This window comes from Carcharodon carcharias, chromosome 3 (genome assembly GCF_017639515.1).
Source record: "Carcharodon carcharias isolate sCarCar2 chromosome 3, sCarCar2.pri, whole genome shotgun sequence".
In the NCBI taxonomy this organism is placed as follows: Eukaryota; Metazoa; Chordata; class Chondrichthyes; order Lamniformes; family Lamnidae; genus Carcharodon; species Carcharodon carcharias.
In genome coordinates this window covers 207,972,506-207,992,885 of record NC_054469.1, presented here as the reverse complement: position 1 = coordinate 207,992,885, position 20,380 = coordinate 207,972,506, and the positions used below count along the sequence as shown (strand labels likewise).

General features: G+C 44.3%; 1 protein-coding gene across 4 annotated transcripts in view; it reads right to left on the bottom strand.

The window, feature by feature from the left end:
* zgc:158766 (uncharacterized protein LOC100009641 homolog) overlaps positions 1–20,380 on the bottom strand; it is a 188,083-nt gene that overhangs the window by 78,247 nt on the left and 89,456 nt on the right. For all 4 annotated transcript variants that reach the window (XM_041184293.1, XM_041184296.1, XM_041184295.1 and 1 more), the window contains exon 3: positions 1,755–3,090. In XM_041184293.1, the coding sequence (XP_041040227.1) occupies positions 1,755–3,090 (1,336 nt within the window). The remainder of the gene's footprint in view (positions 1–1,754; positions 3,091–20,380) is intronic.

Below are 20,380 nucleotides of genomic sequence, written 5' to 3'. Positions count from 1 at the left end.
CACTCTCAGGTGCCAGGCCTAGGTAGCCATTATTTACTGTGAGCTGAGACAGCAGGCCAGTTGGCCATGGGGTTTATCATTATCAAGGTAAAGCCTTTCTTCATCCCAATTGTGTACATGTTTGAGGGCAGGTTAGCTCAGTTGGTTAGATAGTTTGAGTATGGTGCTGAATGATGCCAACAGTACGGGATCCATCCCCACAAAGGCTGTGGTAGTTTGTGGAAGCCTGCCTCACCCCATGCTTGATGTGGAGTGGTGCCCCTCAAGCTACACAACTACTTGTCACTCTGTAACAGAGAAGGATGCCCATGGTCCCTCGTAGACAACGGCTAATTACCATACCTTACTTGTGTACATGTATGCACTTTCCAGCAGGGGTTGCTGATTTGTAATCAGAACCAGGAATCTCAGCTGAAGCTTCTCCTCTCTAACATGGGGTGAGCCTCAGAGTCAGAAGGTTAGAGGTTTGATTCTCAGGAAGGGGAGATGAGATTTCTATCCATGAATATTGGGTTGCCATCCAGCGGGGAACTTGTGTTTATATGAGCAGAGTAGCCACTCTCCTGCACCATCACCCCATCTAGCCATTTGTCCCCATTTTCCCCTCCCCTGCTTTGGCTAACAACCCATCCACATTAAAAAGAGGTCTCTGTTACAGATCTGGACGTATGTCAATGGAAGAAATGGGTTACCTCATGTTCTGTTAGTGGGTTTTGCTGATTGATCTTGGGAGGGATTAATGTACTCCTTTCTAGCAAAGATCACTGCATTGTCATCTTGAGTGGGAGCCCTGGCCCCACTGTTTTACTTTTTCTACCATCTCAGAGACGTCCTGTGGAGATAGGGTAGACAACGTTGGAGGTGGGGTGGGAATAGAGAGAAAGAGAGAGACAGGATAATACGGGTGCATTGCATCAGGACAGCTCTCTGAAATATTCCTGCCTCTGGGGGGGTGGGTGGGTGCATCAGAACTCCAATAAAGGCACTGCCAAGACAAAAAAGGCACCACCATGACCTACACCTGACCTGTGGAGGGACTCTCTCTCCACACTGATAGTCCTACCTGTTGTGGGCCTTTGCAACCTAATATTTGGATGTTGATTATGCCTTGCACTGTCCTACCTGCGCACACCTCTCCCAGTGGAGCTGCTGGCAGGGCATCACTGTGGGCCTGCCAATTAGGCTTCCTGACCATCCTTAATTGGACCCAGCTCCCGGAGGCAGCTTCTTCATCAGCCACCTTCAGGAAGATTGCATCTGTCATCCCACCACAGCCACTTCAGGGTGCCTGAGCCAGAATTGAGGCCGACATTGGAATCGCGACCCGACCAGGAAAGTCCAGTCCGGTGAGACTAGTTTTACCTCTGCCTCACTTCCCAAGCCCCCCAAATGTGACTCTGATCCTGTGAATCAGTTAAATCACAACACAAGCCTGCAATCTGAACAACGGCATAGTGGATTTTGCATTCATTCAATAAACAACGGGGGGCATACAAAAGAAAGATTTATACAATTCTTTTCAAGCTATGAAGTAAGGAGGACCTTCTATTCCGACACATCTGGACATGAATGAGCCAAAATTTGATGTGTAAACTATCTCAGAATTTCCTTAGAGCAGCTGTTCCTCCAATTCACTTCCAGCTATGAGGAAATTCCATGATCATCGATTGTTGTAGTCCCTTGATGACATTTTAAGATTTGAAAGTGATTTAAATTGACAAAATGAGATAGCTGATATGAAATGCAGTGTTTACCTGAAGTAGTAGAGCTGCTTCCAGTATTGGCAAAACACACGTCATGTTCCAATTTTCCCGGTTCCACTGAGTGTCCGTTTAATATTTTCTTTTGATTTCTTGAGGAATCACCAGAAGAGAATCTTGTCCTTAATGCTTTGCCCTGTAAGTTCTTGTAGGCCATATCCAAAGACTTGGATCTCCTGCGACAGGTTCTACTGTCAGTGACAGAAGAACGCTCTTGCAATGTCACAGGCCCATTTGGGTCTTGGCAGTGCTGACTGCTTCTGGCATCTTCATTCCCTCCTTTAGCTTTGGACCCATCACTCTGCAGGTCATGCTTACGGTTCTGTTTTTCACCAGCTCTGTTAGCACATGGCCTTAACTTTCCATTGCTGATCACTCCAGTTTTATGCTCCATGATTTCCTCAGCGATAGACTCCTCAGAACTGAAGCCCAGTTGCATTGGGTTCTGCAAAGCCTCCATGTATGATTTTCTAAAAAGGCGCCTGGTTTCAAGATAAATGGAATCCCGATGCTGTTTCCTCCGTTGGCATGGACTGCTTAAGTCTGTGGCAAAGGTTAAAACTTTGGTATTAATCCTGCTCTCAGTCACAGGAACCACCAGAATTTCATCATTAACTGTTGGTGTCTCTGCAGAAAGAGGTCGAACTAAATTTGGTAAAGGGGACACTTCAGTGTTGTTAGGATTATGTGGAAACAAACAATCTCCTTTACTGGATTCTTTGGAAGGCTTCTGTTTGACACCATTTTCAAAAGACTGAGTGCTCCCTGACAAATGAGTCCCACAGTTCACTTTATCTTCCAAAATTGCTGATTTCTCGGATGAAGACTTTGCATCACCAGACATGCAATGGTCTGGCGAGTTGCTGTTTTCTGTCATTTGAGGCATCTTTTCCGTGGTGGTGCTGGTATCTATCAACTGGTCATGGTGAACTGGACTGTAGTAGGAATGGGTCAGCACGGGTTTTGGCTTGTTAACAAATGCAGGGTTAATTACGTTCTTCCAATGTACTCTCAGAACAGCAGTGCCACTTGTTAGAAGGCAGCTGTGCAGGGAACAGTTCCTCTCACGGTTCACATTTTCTAGAAATTCCATAGTGAAGACATTCGGGTAGATACACTCGGGAACAAGAACTTCTTCTAGGGACTGTCCATTTCTGGAAAGACATTTTATCACCAATTTTGCGGACTGATTCCCCTGTGGCACAATCTGTATATAAAAATCTCCAGGCTTGAGAGGAACTCTATGCAGAGATGCTAACTGCACCACCACCTTTTCGTGGACACAGAGAGGCCAGCCTTCATGACGGAAGATGAGCCCTGTGTACCTGGCCTGCAAGTAAAAGAAAGACAATATTAACACATAATTTCTCTCAAGGAGCATGATAGGTTTTCTTGGTTTTCACAGCCATGCCTTCAGCTATCTAGGCTCTAAACTCTGAGGTTCCTTCCCAAAACCTCTCCATCTTGCTCTCCTCCTTTATAACTCTCCTTACAGCTTTTTCAAAGTAGTAGGTTTTAAGTCAAGCCTCCTAATGTCTCCTCGTATGGTTTAATGTCCATCTGTTTATGTAGCACCAAGGGATGTTCGTCTATGTTCAGTGTGTAACAAATGCAAGCTGTTGTTGTTCCTGCTGTCTCAGCTAACTCAGCACTGACTGGGGTCATCATTTATTAACACACTTTGATTAGTCAGGAAGTAAGAATTGACTAATCAAGATTAATACATATTGGTGAAGTGAAAGAACACTGGTGCTTGGCTTTCATTGGTTTACTTAATTTGGTCTCCTACGAATTTGTTGTCAAGTTATTTGTCAATCAATTGATTATCTTCACAACCAGCTTTCCCGATTTTTCAACACCACACAAACACAAGCAGATATTTTCTTGGTCCCAAGATTACAATATCAGGTTCCCTCCACTGACTTATTTGGGGGGACAGGGTGGGGGAATTCAAACAATCAAAGCAGAACTGAGTCACATAGATAAGGAAAATCCCAGTTCAATCCCTGGTGCATGCTCAGTTACCTAATCACACTTGGGTTGGCAGTGGGAGTGCTTCAATTGGCCTTAGCATCCCTCCATCAGGGAGGGGAAAATCAGGTAGGGTTTCAGTCCTGATTGTTCTCATCTCTGGGTTAGAAGGCTGTGGCTTTAATTCCCCCTCCTAGAGACATGAGCACATAATCTAGGCTGGCATTTCAGTGCAGTACTACAAAGTATTATTGAGTACAAGAGGGAAAATCAGTCAGGATTCCCAGTCTTATGGCTAGTCGGTGATCTTTGTTGGAAGTGTGCCTGTGTGGATTTTATTACAAGATAGGATTGGGTTCAGACACCAGCGTAAACTCAGGGTCGCATTTGTATTTGAAGAATGGCCAAAGTTTCAATCAAAATGGTGACTGGCAACGAGATAACCAAACCCCAGTGAGAGTTTAGAGTAGGGAAGAAATTTAACAAAGAATGCCTTTGGCTCTAATTATGAATGCCAGGTAATTGAAAACAAGCTCAATTCAAATACAACGATTCAAAATAAATTTGTTTCTATAATATGAATCAAGTGTCAGTTTTAACTTGCCCTCGTTGGTAACAATCTTTCCTAAGAGTCAAAGCTTTGGGTAAGACCCTGTTGCAGGACTCGAGCACAATCCAATTGCTGTGATGAAGGAGTGCTGCACTGTCAGGTGTTGCCTTTCAGATGGGATGTTAAACTGAGATCCCTTTCTAGTGAATGTAAAGGATCCAGTGGCATTTCTTTGAAAAGAAAAAATGAAAGTGGGAGAGAGAGAAAGAAGAGGAAGAAAGAAAGAGAAAGAGAGAGAGAAAATGGGAGGGACAGAGAGAGGAAGAAACAGAGAGAAGGAGAAAGAGAGAGAAAGAGGGAGAGAAAATGGGAGGGACAGAGAGAAAGTGGTGGAGAGAGAGGGAGAGAAAGAGAGAGAGAAAGAGAGAAAGACTTGTGTCTTTCGTGACCTCAGGACTTCCACAAGCTCTATATAGCCACTGAAGCATTTTTTTGAAGGGCAATCATTGTTGTACGACAGCCAATTTGTGCAGAGCAAGAACCCACAAACAGCATTATGCTAAAGATCTGACATTTTTTTAGTAATGTTAATTGAGGGAGAACGCTCCTGCTCTTTTGAATGATGCAATGGGGTATTTCACATCCACCTGAAAGGGCAGACGAGACTTCTCTTCAACTTCTTATTTAAAAGATGGGAGTAAAAACTGACTGCATACAAACTGTCTGTTATTCTCCAGGTTTCAGCTAGTTCACGGGAGCAGCAACAGAAAGTTTGCTTCATCTCCACGGGGAAAGAGAGAAATCTAGGTCACCCCATGCACCTCCTGCAAGCCGTCTCCAGAGCAGCAATGGAAAATTCTGGTAAGGAGGGCGTCGGCCTGCTTGTCGAATGGTGCATGTTGTGAGGTGACCTGTAAAGGCAAAGGGTATAAAGGAGTTTAAAATGAGACACTCTTAACATGAAAATAAAGAAACAAATGCAGGATTTCTCAAAGAGGCTTTGTTCATGAAGCACTGCATATAAACAACGGGAAAGTTTTCCAGAAATAATACAGTGCCATAAAATATGTCAAGCAGATTATTCTATCAATCCACAAAGACAAAAATCCCTTCTCAAGAAAACACTGTGTGTAATTAAACACTTTTTCTTCTTTTTATTTACCACCAATTTTCTCTCCCCTCAAACTCGGTATTCAATACTGGATCTTTGCATTTTCACAGGTCACAGTAATCCATCTCCTCTGTTTTCCACAACCACCTCCCCCATGCTTCACCTTATTATTCATTTTTGAGCTCTGGCAGAGTCACTAAGATACCCTTTTAAAAAATCACATTCAAGCCAAATTCCATTTCACCTCATGCCAAAGCAGAGGCACAAAAAGTAGAGGCTGCTGGATAGTGATTGAGGAGCAGGAACCATGGACTTCCTTCATCCTCCAATCCCTGCAGTGGTACTGAGGTCAGTTCCAGCACCCCTCTCATCACTTCAACTAGCTCAACACACATCAACCTGGTACCTTCTGACTCAATATATCTTGGCTGGATAGGCTTGCTAAGTCATGGGGGAAGATACCAAAACATTTACCCATGGGATAAAGGTTCTACTCATATATGTAAGACTAACTCCATTAAAGCTGCTTCCATGGTGCTGTAGTGCTGCTGTCTCCCAGTGTTGTGATAACATGCAGCTCAAACCAAGACCAAGGCCAATTTGCTGAACTTGGTTAGACCAGAGGCTCAGAAGACCCCTGGGGAAAGCTTGGTTTGGGAATGTCTGACAAGGCCCATTGGCACTAACAGACCCATACAGAACAGAGGCCGAACTCAATAGCCCCCAACAACCACAATGCATGATTAATACTTGCCTGTTGATTGCAGTGCAGGAAGCATGTCAACTCCACGCTGCCTGCTCATTTCAATGTCCAATGGTAGCTACACTGTTGCTTGGTGAGGACCAATATTGTGAGTGGTTAGCGGTGGTTAAAGATAGTCTGCATTGCTTAAGGCTAGTTTGTATCTCTTAACCAGGGGGTGCATTGTGTCTGCAGCAGGGTCTCTCAGCTGTGCAGGAATTCACCCTGACCTGGTAAACATTGAAGAATGGCACAACATGGGAGAGAATAGGCTCCGATGTTTTTGAACCCTGTGCTGGAGGCCTTGGTGGAGGAGATGGAAAGGAGGAGAGATGTCCTGTATCTGCAAGGTGCCAGGAGACTCTCCAGACACACACTCAGAAGGCACTGTGGGCAGATAGCCAAGGAAATCAATGCCAAGAGTCAAATCCCAAGGATCGGGATGTAGTGCCACAATAGCTCAATGACCTCATAAGTAGTCAAGGTCAGAGAATGCATTTTCAAATGCCATACCCTACCAACTGGCCCATATACACTATTCAAATCACTGCACACATCCCTCACTCAGCTACTAACAATCATTTATCAATTAAGACTCATATCATTCATTTGCTCTAATGGACCCTCAGACATTTAACACTGCTGCTGGTTTCATGCTTACATCTCACAGCTTGCAGACATTACCAGGATGTTCCAAACCACTTTACTGCTAAATGAAGTATTTTTGAAATATGGGAGTATGGAATAAAGACAGCAGCCAATCTGCACACGGCAAGGACCCACAAACAGCAACGTGACAGCAACCAGTACTGCTTTTACTGATAATGAGCGAGAGATAAATATTGGCCAGGAGAATTCACTTGGTCTTCTTCCAGTATTGCCAGGGGATTTTTACATCCACCCGAGACAACAGATGGGGCCTCAGTTTAACCTAAGAGGACATCGCTGACAGTGCAGCACTCCCTCAGTGCTTAAGCCAGATTGTGTGCTTAAAGCCTCTGGTACCAGACTTGAACCCATGGGGTGCAAGTGAGCCTAACACTGAGCTTAAAATTTCACAGAACCAGGTTTTCGAATGTGCTGAATTCGGGAAATCCTGTCAGCAATTCTTCAGAATTTGTTGGCAGCTTGTGTTTTTGAGCTCACTAAAGCAACACAGGATTTAACTCCGCCTGGAATTATTTGCTGTGTCCGAGACATTGAGGAGGATATGTGACGGTCGGAAGCACGTTTGAGAAGTTACCACATTTGTAAGTATCCACATTTCACCTAACAAGTTGCAGACCCAGTGAGAGTCCTCCCTCCCTTTGATAACTTGTTGTTTGAACTAACAAACTTCCAAGGAGGGAAATGTGTGATCCTGGTTATTTTTTTTTTACCCAGCAATCTCTGTGATCTCTCGTCATGGGAACAGAGGGCCCATAATGGTTATTTTCCCAGCTGTGTGCCCAGTGTTGGGAAATGTTGGACCAGCTCCTCGGAGACTACCTGAGGTGAGTAAGGGTTCACGTGAAACTAAGCCAACCACAACTGGGTTAAAACAACCTGTCAAACTCTAGGAGTTTCAACTGATTTCCAAGCTCACAAAAGCCTAGTGTGGAACAATGAAGTGTTCCAGTCCAGTGATTATGGCACTAAGAAACGAGGGAATGAAAAAGGCTGGAATTGGAGTGCTGAATCACATGCTGACAGCTTTCATTGGGGGGTTGGTAAAGGTTTTCTGCCTTGTGAAGCAGATGGAAATGGATCTTCTCAGTGCCAAACGGAAGCTTCGGTTTCACTCAGACATTAAACGTTACCTTGTTTACAATTTTCATCAAAGCAGAGGTTCTGCTCCTGGGTTGTTCACCTTTTCTTGTTGCTTAATTTACTTTACACACTGGGCTGCTGCCAGGGATGAGACTAATGTAAAGAGGCCATTAGGTGGAATGTAACCATTGTCCATCTGTCCAGTCTGTTTTCACTTCAGTTAATATTTACCCCTGAAAGGATTCTGATTATCATATGCGTGGCTAAGGTTTTATTCCAGCTGTGCTTTAACGCTAGGATGTTTGGTTATTTGGCTAATTGAATGCCAGAATAAAACCCCCAAACTCATTGGCATCATTTAGGAGAAGTCAGTTGTTCTTGGTGAGTGCATCAAACATCAGAGAACAACAATGAGTTGCATTTATATCGCAGCTTTAACTTGGTAAAATGCCCAAAGCACTTCACGGAAGTATTATCAGACTAAAATTGACACAGAAATATATTAGGAAATATTCAGACTTGTGGCCAAAGGCTTGGTAAAGTGGTACGTGTTAAGGAGTGTCTTAAAGGAGGAATGGGAGGTTTAGGGAGGGCATTCTGGAGCTTAGGACCTCGGCAGCTGAAGGCAATACCACCAAAGGTGGAACAAATGAAATCAGGAATGGCTGAAGGGACGGAATTGGAGGAGTGCTAAGATCTTGGAGTGTTGTAGTGCTGGAGGTGATTCCAGAAATAGAGAAAGGCAATAGGGAAGCATTAAGGGATTTGAAAGCAAGGATGTAACTTTAAAAATCAAGACCATGCTGGGCTAGGTCAGCATGTGCAAGGGTGATGGTGAACGAGGCTTGGTACAAGTTAGGACACGGTCAGCAGAGTTTCAGAGGAAGTCAAGTTTATGGAGAGTACAAGGTGGGAGGTCAGCCAACTGGAGAGCCTTGGAATATATCACGTTTGTATATAACAGCAGTTCAGAAAGAAAAACTCACATTTATATAGCACTTTTCATAACTCAAACCCTCAACTCAAACAGCCAATGAAGCACTTTTTGAAGTACAGTCGCCATTGTATTGTAGAGTAACATGACAGCCAAGTTGCATTCAACAAGGTCCCATCAACAACAATGGAACAGTGACCAGATTAACTTTTTTATGGTGATGCTGCTTGAGGTATAAGTATGTTTCAGGACACGAGGGTGAACTCTTCATTGAAGTAGTGCCATGGAATCTTTTACCTCCAGCTGAAAGAGATGGGGTCTTGATTTAACATCTCATCTAAAGGATGACAGTATGGCAGCACCTCAGTGGCAGTTAGCAGGTGCCGTTATGGTGCATGAATACGGACAAAAAAAAAAACGACCTTGACTTCCAGCGCACTCAGTAGACAGTAGGGTGAATTCCATATGAATAGAGGGCCAGAGACATTGAGCTGGATTCTACAGAATGCAGGCTGCTCACCCCCGCCCCCTCCTGGAAGGAAAGTCTGCCGTAGCCGACGTGCCAGAAATAGACCCTGTTTGGCTGACAGCTCTAGCAGTCCTGACAGCGCCAGAGCTCGGTAGTGGGCACTGCCAGGACTGCAGGAAAGACCATGAAAGAGAGCGATGGCTGCCAGGGAAAGCTAAGTTCTGGGCTTTTAGGGTAGGGTGGGATCCTGGAGCCCAGGGAAGGTGGGGGGAACCGATGGGAACATAAGAACATGAGGGTCCAAGTTTTGGAAGCCTGGCATCGCAGAAGGAAGGGTGGTGACATCTTGCAGGGGGGCTGCCCCTGATGCACACAGGGCACCCCCAAAAGAGACACTCCCTTTCCTTCCTGCCATTTTTCATCTGGGCCTGCCCTCTCCTGCCCACCTTCCCACACCAACTTTGTAATGGCGCGGGCGGTGTATTATTCCGGTCAATTGGCTTTTTAACAAGCCTCACTGACCTTTAATTATTCATTTAAATATGGCGGGCAGGCCGCTGATTTCGGCACCCGCCCACCTAACATATTATGGGGGTCAGCTCGGGGGTGGGTAGAAAGGTGGCGGGCTAGCGACCCAACATATTTTACGTGCCTCCTCACTGAAAACACATCCAGCAAGGGGGGGGCCATAAATCCAGCCCACTGTCTATGTGCACAAGTTTGCACGTGTGCAATTATTTTAAAGATGCAGATCTATTTGTTGTATCTTCTCCAGTGGCTGTGATGTGATTTAAAGGCCAGTGCATGTTCTCAAGCCTGTACGAGAGGTCAACCCTCCAGCAACCACTGACTCTGACAGCCGTGATTTTGTTTGACATCGGAGACAGGGCAGCATTCTCATACTAATTCACAGCCTACTTCACAATTCCATCCAAACCAAGGCTTTCTGTTTTGTCCTGTTTACTTTACCCAGGGAATCTCAGCAGCAGTGCTGTAAAATAAGCAAACATTTTCACTCTAGTCTCTCACACTCCCTCTCCCAGCTCTACAATTGATGCCAGAACCTTCAGCTATTTTGCCACTGTTGCCTTCCAAACTCTCTTCCTCTTGCTACATCACTCCCAAGGCTATATTTCAAATCCAGCTCTTCAAAAGCTCCTTTGCACACTTCCCAATTTATTTTGCCACTATCCAGCCTTCGATGCTTTTGTAAGTGGCAGTGTCCTATAGTTCCTAATATGAACCCTGGGTAGTATTAGCTGATAGGGTAATAATTTTGACCTATCTAACAACAATGTTCCCATGCTCACAAGCTCACTTGTTGATAGGCTGAGATGAAATAAATGGGAGGAGAATCATGTTGAGCAAAATGACCTGCCTCAGTGCTGTAAAGTTCTATGTAGTGTAAACAAATACCAGCCCAGTGACAGCCTGAGTCAGAAGGTCATGGTCTAAGCCTCACTCCAGAGAATTGAGCACAGAATCTAGGCCTCGGTGACATCATCCAGAAACAATGCCAGTTTTCATACGTACGCTGATGACACCTTGCTGTACCTCACCACCTCTACTCCCTCGACTCCTCCCCATTGCCTGACATTCAAAATTGGATGAGCAGAGATTTCCTCCAACCAAATACTGGGAAGACCAAAGACTTATCTTTGGATGGCGCAAACTCCCTAGTCAACTCCATCCGTCTCCCTGGCAACTGTCTGAGGCTGAACCTTGCTGCTATATTTGACCCTGAGTTGAGCTTCTGATCACATATCCTCGCCAACACTAAGATCAGTTCTATTAACCTATTAACACATGACTCTACCACTACTTCAACTATCATTGGCTGCTGAAACTCACAGTCATGCCTTTGCTACCTATAGATTTCACAATACTAACACACTCCCGGATGGCTTCTCACGTTCAACCCTCTGTAAACATGAGGTCCATCCAAAACTCTGCCACCTGTAACCTAACTCACATTAAGTTCCATTCATCCATCACCCTTGTGCTCGCTGATCTACATTGGTTCTTAGTCGAACAATGCCACAATTTTTAAATTCTCCAATTCTCCTTGTCTTTAACTATCTCCATAACCTTATCCCACCTTATCCCTGTAATCTCCCCTAGCCCCACAACTGTCTGCGGTATCTGCACCTCTCTAATTCTCACATCATGAGTATCACTAATTTTAATTGCTCCATAGGTAAAAACAAAAAAACTGCAGATGCTGAAAATCCAAAACAAAAACAGAATTACCTGGAAAAACTCAGCAGGTCTGGCAGCATCGGCGGAGAAGAAAAGAGTTGACGTTTCGAGTCCTCATGACCCTTCGACAGAACTCTGTCGAAGGGTCATGAGGACTCGAAACGTCACCTCTTTTCTTCTCCGCCGATGCTGCCAGACCTGCTGAGTTTTTCCAGGTAATTCTGTTTTTGTTTTTAATTGCTCCATGATTGGTGCCTGGACCATCGGCTGCCTCAGTCCTAAGCTATGGAATTCCTTCCCATTACTTCTCTAACTCTCTACCTCAGCCCTTCCCCCTTAAAACCTACCCCTTTGACCAAACCTTTAGTCATCTGACCTAATAATCCCTTATATTTCTCAATGTTTTATTTTGTTTTATAACACTCCTGTGGAGCACCTGTGTCAATTTATTGTGTTACAGGCAATATTTTTGTATGTTGTCCAGTTGTTGCTTCAGGTGGATGTATAAGAATCTGTGGCGCTACTCACAGAAGTCCTGACAGGCACCTATCCTTCATCCAAGATCTCATTTACAATCTATGCTGGGATTTTGCTGGGAGGAGAATCATGTTACCTGTCTTTTCTCCCTGCAGCCAATCAATGACCACGTTCCAAAATTAATTTGTCCTAATTTATGATCCTTGTTACATGTTAATTGCCCGGTGACTCCTCCAATTGTGAAGAACTCAACATTACACTGTTAACCTTCCATCACAATCTTAAACAGCCCTGAGGATGCTATTCAAGGGCTTATCACCTCAGATCAGCCCACCTTCAAACAGCTGAATCTCCTGCATGCAGACTGATGTCACTTACGTCCCAGTAACAAGCCTTTAATGAAAGCTCACATCCCAAGAGCATGAGGTTGAGTTTAAATGGAGATTCCTAAAGATGAAAGACTGTGACTTTGACAATTTGGCCTTCAATCCCCAGCACATAAACTGACTCAGAATACTGCCTCCTTTTACTAAGTTTCTGTGCACCGTCCCAAAGAGTGATAGTGTCAGTCACAGCAACTGAAGCGAGCTTGGCATTTGCCATTGACCTTAGAACAGGGCATGTGTATATTGCAGAAAAAAAGTTACCTGTGCTTCAGGTACTAAGGACTCTTATCTGCATTGAGAACATGACCTTTCCTGAAACATTTGGAATTTTTTAAATGACAGTTCTGCAGATGCTAACAAATCTGAGGTTCAGAGCTCTGGGTCCATGTATTGGGCTATTTTATTTTTGGAAATCCAACATAATGATTAAGAATATTAACACAGCCACAGAAGGAAACCCCATTGGACACAAGTACAGTGTTTTATTAGCAGATGTTTGAGTGCTAGGAGGCTAGAGAATCTTTGCTGAGTAAAAGCTGCAGCCCTTCAGCAAGGATACCGCCTCAGGCATATGATCTGCCTCATTACGCTATAACTTAATGACACTATTGACAAACCTATCGAACAGAACGGTAGCCAACCGTAAAGAGGCAAGGCCCATCTCCCCTAAGGGCGTATCATGCCTTATAGAATTGTGAGTACTGTAGAAACAAAAGCTGAATCCTGCCTTTAGTAGCCCAGGTCTTCAGATGCCTGGTGCTGGAATGGGGAGTGGTCAGCATGGGGGTTTAGTACTGGGTGCGATGGGAAAGCCTGCAACTCAACCTGTGATCTTCCCATGTTGAACATCTGTGAAGTTTCATCCACATCAGTGCTTGCTCAACAGGGCAGGAAGTCAGGCTGAGACGGCACTTTCCCTTTAGACAGAATTTGAATGGGTTGAACAGACATTTGAGGCCATTGCAAAGTGCATGCGAATTAAGTAGAGCTTAATTGAAGCCCATAATTTACGACACATAACCCTCCAGCTCCTTCCTCAGACATCAAAGCTCCAATCTTTAGAGAGTCAACAAGTCGATTAAAGAGCTCTTTTTGATTGCCATCAGTTGATCACTGTCAGTAGCCGCAGTGACAACATCAAGCTTTCATTTTCTCAAACACTCATAGAGATGCTGCCCACAGTACTGCAGAGTCTGTGGGTGCTTTTATACTCCAGTGGGCTTTCTGTACCAGTCTTGGAATAATGGCCTAAATGTGTCACTCACCCACATTCACACGCTCCATCAAGGCCAGCAATGGGTTTGGCCTGCGAGCGGCCCCATGTCACTTTGAAACTGTGACAGCAACTGCCCGGGTGGGGGGGGGGGGTGGGGGGAGGGGATTACCATGCATTGAAATGTGGTCTGGGCTGTGGACAGCAAGTGATAATGGTGGTAATATTCTCACATGTTTGCAGGTGATTATGTTTCTCACTGTGCCAAGAGTCAGGGGCCCTCGTTACTGTCTATCTGCCTAACATAGGAACAGGAGTAGGCCATCCAACCACATTCCAGCCTATGGTCCTCCAGGCCCTGCAAAAATAAAGTTAAACTTATCTTGGTTGAACAAGGCAGTCAAGGGTTATGGGGAGAAGGTGGGAAAGTGGAGTTAAGGCCACAATCAGATCAGACATGGGTCAGGATTTTACAGCCCCGCCACAGCATGTCTCCCCCTGGTGGATGCAGTGAGCCATTTAAATCTCCAATTAGTTCGGCGGGACCGTCATATCCCGCCAGGTGGGAGGGGTCGTAAAATCCTAGCCATGGCGGAGCAGGTTTGAGGGGATGGATGCTCTACTGCTGCCCTTATTTCCTTATTCTTGTGAACTTCTTCTCCTATCTCAGTTTGCAGCTCATGCTCTGACCACTTCCAGCCAAGTTGACAGTTGGGATCCTTGGATTCTCATGTTACATATCAAAAGGAGCATACTGCCTGAGGTAGGAGGCCATTTTGGACACTTGATGGTAAACCCCGTTAAAAGTTGGAATTTCAAGAATGTGGAACAGAATTAAAAAGCATGGAAGCCATGTTTAACTTATATAAAACTTCTAATATTAAATTACAATTGGAATACTGTACAAAGATCTAGTCTCCAAATTCCAAAAAGGATATATTGCCATTCCTGCACTGTTCCTGGGTCCAAATCCTGGAACTCCTTCCCTAAAAGCACTGTACCTACACCACAAGGGCTGCAGCGGGTCAAAAAGGTGGCTCACCACCATCTTCTCAAGGGCAATTAGGAATGGGCAATAAAAATGCTGGCCTAGCCAGTGACCCCCATATCCCGTGAAAGAATAAATAAAATATAGAGGCATTGGAGAAAGTGTAAAAATATTACAAGAGTGAAAGTAGAATTGAGAGGTTAGAAATATTGAGAAAGACTGAACACGCTGGGGCTCTTTTCTCTGGAAAAAAAGAAGGCAGAGTGGTGACCAAATAGAGATCTTTAAAATTATGAAGGGTTTTGATAGGGTCAATGTGGAGAAGATGTTTCCATTTGTGGGGAGAACAGAACTAGGGTCCATAATGTAAGGTAATGACTCATAAATCCAATAAGGAATTCAATTGAAATTTCTCTACTCACAGAGTGGTGGGAATGTGGAACTGAATTTACCACATGGAGTGGTTGAGGTAAAGAGCACAGATATGTTTAAGGGGAGGCTGGATAAATACAGGAGGGAAAAAGGAAGAGGAGATTATGTTGATAGGTTTAGATGAAGTAGAGAGGGAGAAAGCTCATGTGGAGCATAAACACTGGCATAGAACAGCTCGGCTGAGTGGCCTGTAAATTCTATGTAAATCTGTGCAAGATGGTGCTGGCCACCGTGTCAGTTTAATGGGGAGACAAAGCGTCCAACCCCATTTTTAGGTCATTACTGCCCCGCTAGTTCCAGACAATACAAGTGTCCTGGAAGCACAAAATTGAAAGTCACCACACTAGAGTTTTTCAGTAATAGGCACAGGGTTGTGCCATTCAGCCCCAGGAACCTTTATCGTTCGTTTAGATCATGGTCAATTTCTACCTTAGCTTCATCCACCACCTTTGGTTCTGTAACCCTTAATACCCAATAACAATCTATCAATCTCTGTTTTGAAAGTTTCAATTCCCTGCAAACAAAAGGAATATGTTCAAGTTTTGTGCCTTTTTCTCTTTTCAGCAATATTCAAGTTCTGTAATACCAAGCAACTGTTTATATCCATAATCCTACTCTCTGTGTCCCGTACCCTAACCAATTCTCTACTCATGTCAGTAGGTTGGCCCCACTTTCAAACGCTATCAGTTTTGCGAAGAATCACTTATATGGAACCTTATCGAATACTTTCTATTAATTCATATTACAAAACATCCACTGACACTTCCTTATCCATCATATTAGCTACGTCCTTAAGAAGTTCAGCCAGCTTGGTAAGTTAGACATGACTTCACAAATCCTTCAGAAACGTTAAGGACTCCATGGAAAGCTCTCATTCACCACAGGATAAAGCTTTTAAAAGTTTTGCAAACAATTCTGAGCTCCTAGGTGTGAGTACACGAATTATCTAGGACAAAATTTCAGATCACTGATGTTCCAGTTTTACTGCACCAACTGGTTTGGTTTGTTTGTCTTTTCATATGTTCACAAACACCTATGTTTAGCTACACATGCCTATGTATGTTAATGTATTTTTATGAGTCAGAGGGTCATGGGTTCAAGACTCACACCAGAGACAAGCAGCACGTAATCCACTCCGTTACAGTTCTGAGGGAACAATGCACTTTCAGAGGTGCCATCTTTCAGATGAAATGTTAAACTGAGGCCCCTCCTGCCCTCTCAGGTGGGCAGAAAAGATCCCAGGCACTAGTTCAAAGAAGAGCAGGGGAAGTATCCCACCTGTCCTGGTAAATATTTCTCTCTCAACTGACAGCAGTGTAAGAAAAAAATCTGCTCCTTATCACATAGCTGGTTGTGGGAGCTTGCAATGCACAAATTAGCTGTCATGTTTCCAACATTGCAACAGCGATTACACTACAAAAGTACTCCACTGGCTGTAAAGCAGTTTGGATATTCTGAGGTCCTGAAAGACAAATGCAAGTCTTTCTTTGCTACTTTTTATATGTAGAATAACTTCAGAAAACATGAATATTCCCTCAAGAATGCAACCCAAAAAAAGTACACGAGCCCAGGTTGGTGAAGGGTTCCAATCCTAATCCTCAATGCACCAACGTCATGTGCAAGCGCTGGGTAAGGGAATCATTGGACTTTGATGTGATACCCTCCATAGTCGAATAGGCTGCCAGCTCATCAAGGGTCACATGTGAATAATGGTACTTTAAGTGGAATCATCAGAGGGGGCTGGAGGTGGTGGGAACATTGCCCCAGTTAGGATTCAAAGCCTTTGAGTGAAGGAGGGAGCAAACCGGGGAAAATCAAAGAGCAAAACAAGCATGAGACCTTTTGGTAATAAAGCACTATTCATTTACCAAGCAGCTTAGATAATTGTCTGCACCTATTAATTCCTGAGAAGAAAGGCTGCAGTCTGCATTTCAAAGGGTTGGCCAATCTTTGAGATAATCAGGATTACACAATTAACCCATTCTACTAACCTTACTCTATTCTATCAAGTAAAATCATTTGGTGGAAAGCTAAATCTTCATGCCACTTATTTAATTTTGAAACTAGCTTACTGAGGTTCCCTGAAAAAATAAAAGTTTTACTGCTCACATTTTCTTAGTGAAAACTCTTAAGATTTGATAAGTGCTAGCAGAGACAGTGGTATAGTGGTATTACCACTAAACAGGTATTCTAGAGACCGAGGGTAATGCTCTGCATTGGGTTCAAATCCTACTTATACTCTATTGTATGGCCAATAGTGAAATTTGAATTCAATAAAAAAAATCCGATAAAAATTAGTCTTATGATGACTATTGTCGATTGTTGTAAAAATCCTTCTGGTTCACTAGTATCCTTTAGGGAAGGAAATCTGCCATCCTTACCTGGTCCAGACCCACAGCAATGTAGTTGATTCTTAACTGCTGCCTCTGTGCAAGGGTAACTGGGGATGGGCAATAAATGCTGGCCTAGCCAGCAATGCCCATGAACAAATAATAAAAACAGGAAATGCTGGCCTTCTCTTCTGTGTTACAGGAAGGGGCCCATGAAACACTCCTGGAATCTCAGCCCTGACCAAAATGCTGTATTGATTTTTTCCCACTGCAAAACTGTGCAGCTCTTCAGAGCTGAACCCACTGGGGACAGTTCAAACATACAGTTCAACTGGTGGGAATTAGTTTTTCCTGGAACATGATCTGCTACATGCAGGAAATTGTTATTTTTGCTACGCTTTGCTTGGTTTCCCTCAAATATGTTGCTGGGATATAGCTCCCATTACTGAGACACCTCTCAGTACCTCACCCGTGCAGCCATTATCTGTGTGAAAGTCCAAGCAGTAAGTATTAGCGAGCTATTCAACAATAGGAGTATCACAATCAGAGCCTAACCTGCATGCACACTCTTTCTGGCAGGGAACAATGCATAATGGTCAGCAGCAGGAACCCAGGCTGTTTTCCATCCCCACCCCACCTCCAAACTCACCCTGAGGGACTGAGGCTAATTTTGCACCCCTTCTCCCACTCAAGCGGAAATCAGCTAATGCAGAATAGGTTCATCTTGGATCTTTCCTGGACTGTAAGGTGAGATTACACATTGCCTACACTAACTAAACTACCATGAGAGTTACAGGCAGATTTAATAAAACAGCTTTCACTCCCAGCACTAAGCCTCACCTAATGGGTGCATGGATTGGAGAGGCTGTGGAGATGGGTGACTCCAATTTCCAGGGCAACCAATTTTCTGGTTATTAGAATTAAACATCAGAAAGGCACATTGATGTCAGCAATGGCTCATGGCCCTTGGGTAGCACTCCAGTCTCTAGGTCAGCAGGTTGCAGGTTCAAGTCTGCCTACAGGGACTTGAATATGTAATCTATTCTGACATGCAGGTGCTGGACATGCTGCCTTTTGGATGAGATCTTAAAGCAAGGCAACGGCTGTCCTCTCGTGCGCTGTAAAGGATCCCACACACTATTCAAAGAAAAGCAGGGGGGTTCTCCCTATGGTCCAATCTCACCAATCAGTGACTCATTTGTTGTTCTTATGATCACATTGCTGTGTGTGGGGCTTAGCTGTGTGAAAATTGGCTGCTGTGTCTCCTACATTATAACAGTGTTTACGCTTTAAAAGTAATTTATTGGCTGTAAGGTACTTTTGAGCCTCCTATGGATATGAAAGGTTCTACATAAATGCAGTTATTTTGTTTTTTTAAATCACTGTTCCGCACTCCAAGCAAGCTTCTATGTTTAATAACTAACATTGATAATGGACCTCCCAGGACATTCAGGTGGATCAGCTCACTATTGACTATTCCAAAACACCAGTTCCAAAGAAGAGTCATATTGGACTTGAAACATTAACTCTGTTTCTCTCTCCACACATGCTGCCAGGCATGAGGTTTTCCAGCACCTTGTGTTTTTATTTTATGATTGACTATTCTGGCTCACCTAAAATGGGTCCTTTAATTTGGAATGATTTTACTGTTCCATTCCCTTTGCACAATCTTCAGACCCAGGTAGAGAATATAGACACAGGTGAGTTGAAGACCTGAATCTCTAGTGCCCTCTCTTTCCATTGATGCTGTTTGAACTTGTGTCTCCAGCATTTTCTGTTTTTATTTCAGACGTTCCCATCTCCTGCTCCTGCTGCCATTCGGTGAGCAGCAATTGAGAAGTTTCCGTCTTGACTCCTCATTTTTCCATCTCTTATCTTAAAAAGCACCTTTAAAAACCTTTAGTTTTCAATGTGACTCTCAGCTTTCAGCTCTGACAATCCCAATTCTTTGTGCTCAGGACTGCAGCCAAATTTATGAAGGTAGCAGAATTCATTTAGTCACAGGCCTTGGGCAGAATTTTGCCGTTGGCATGTGGGGGCGGGGCCTGCCATGCCGACGCATAAAACGACGCATGATGACGTTGGGCGTGTGTCCCGACATCATCGCCCATCATTTCGATATCTCGTTTGGCAGGCAGCGCCGGAGGTGACTTTGGGCCCGCCGAACTGCCAACGGCCTACTGAGGCCATTGGAAAAGTAATTAAACTGGCTAAGATCGCTGCACCCCCAACCTTAAGGTCGGGGGGGCAGGCGAAGAGCCCAAGCGGCCTTCGCGTTTTTCAGGAAATCTCATCCACGGACGGGATGAGGTTTTATGAAGGCTATGTAACATAATTAAATAATTTTTCCTAACTTCCTAAACATGTCCCAGCATGAGGGGACATGTTTATTTAAATTTTTACTTCATTTATTAAAAACTTTTAGAATCCATTCGATCTCCCTGAGGCAGCTCCGTGCCTCAGGGAGATTGCTGCTCTCTTTCGCGTGCATGCGTACGAAAGAGTGCAAGCCCCGACTCTCCCTCCTCCCCCGCCCGCACAGGTAGCACTGAGCGCTACCGGCTGCGCGTTATGCTGGGTGGGCCTTAATTGGCTGGCCCACATAAAATGGTGGGACGTAGGCAATCGCGGGTGGCGATCGGCTCCGCGCCCGGCCCCAGCCCACTCCTGCCCAGCCTGCCCGCCATAGGAAACATTGTCCCCATTATTAGTTCTTGCCCCCACCCTCCCAACAGTCCGTCCCCAACAACCCCACCGTTTTAAGACTTTTCTTATAACATTGAATGAACATAGCAAGCAGGCAACTCGGGTGAGAGAAAGGACTTCCATTTATACAGCAACTTTTGTGATCTCAGAATGTACCCAAGTGCTTTACAGCCAATGAAACTGATTTGAAGTATATTCACTGTTGTGATGTAGTTTAAGGCCGAAGGCAGTATGTATATAACAAGCTCCCATCAACAGCAATATGATAATGACCAGATAATCTGTTTTAGTAACGTTGGTTGAGAGATAAATATTGGCTAGGACACTGGGGAGAACTCCCTGACCTTCTTTGAAGAGTACCAT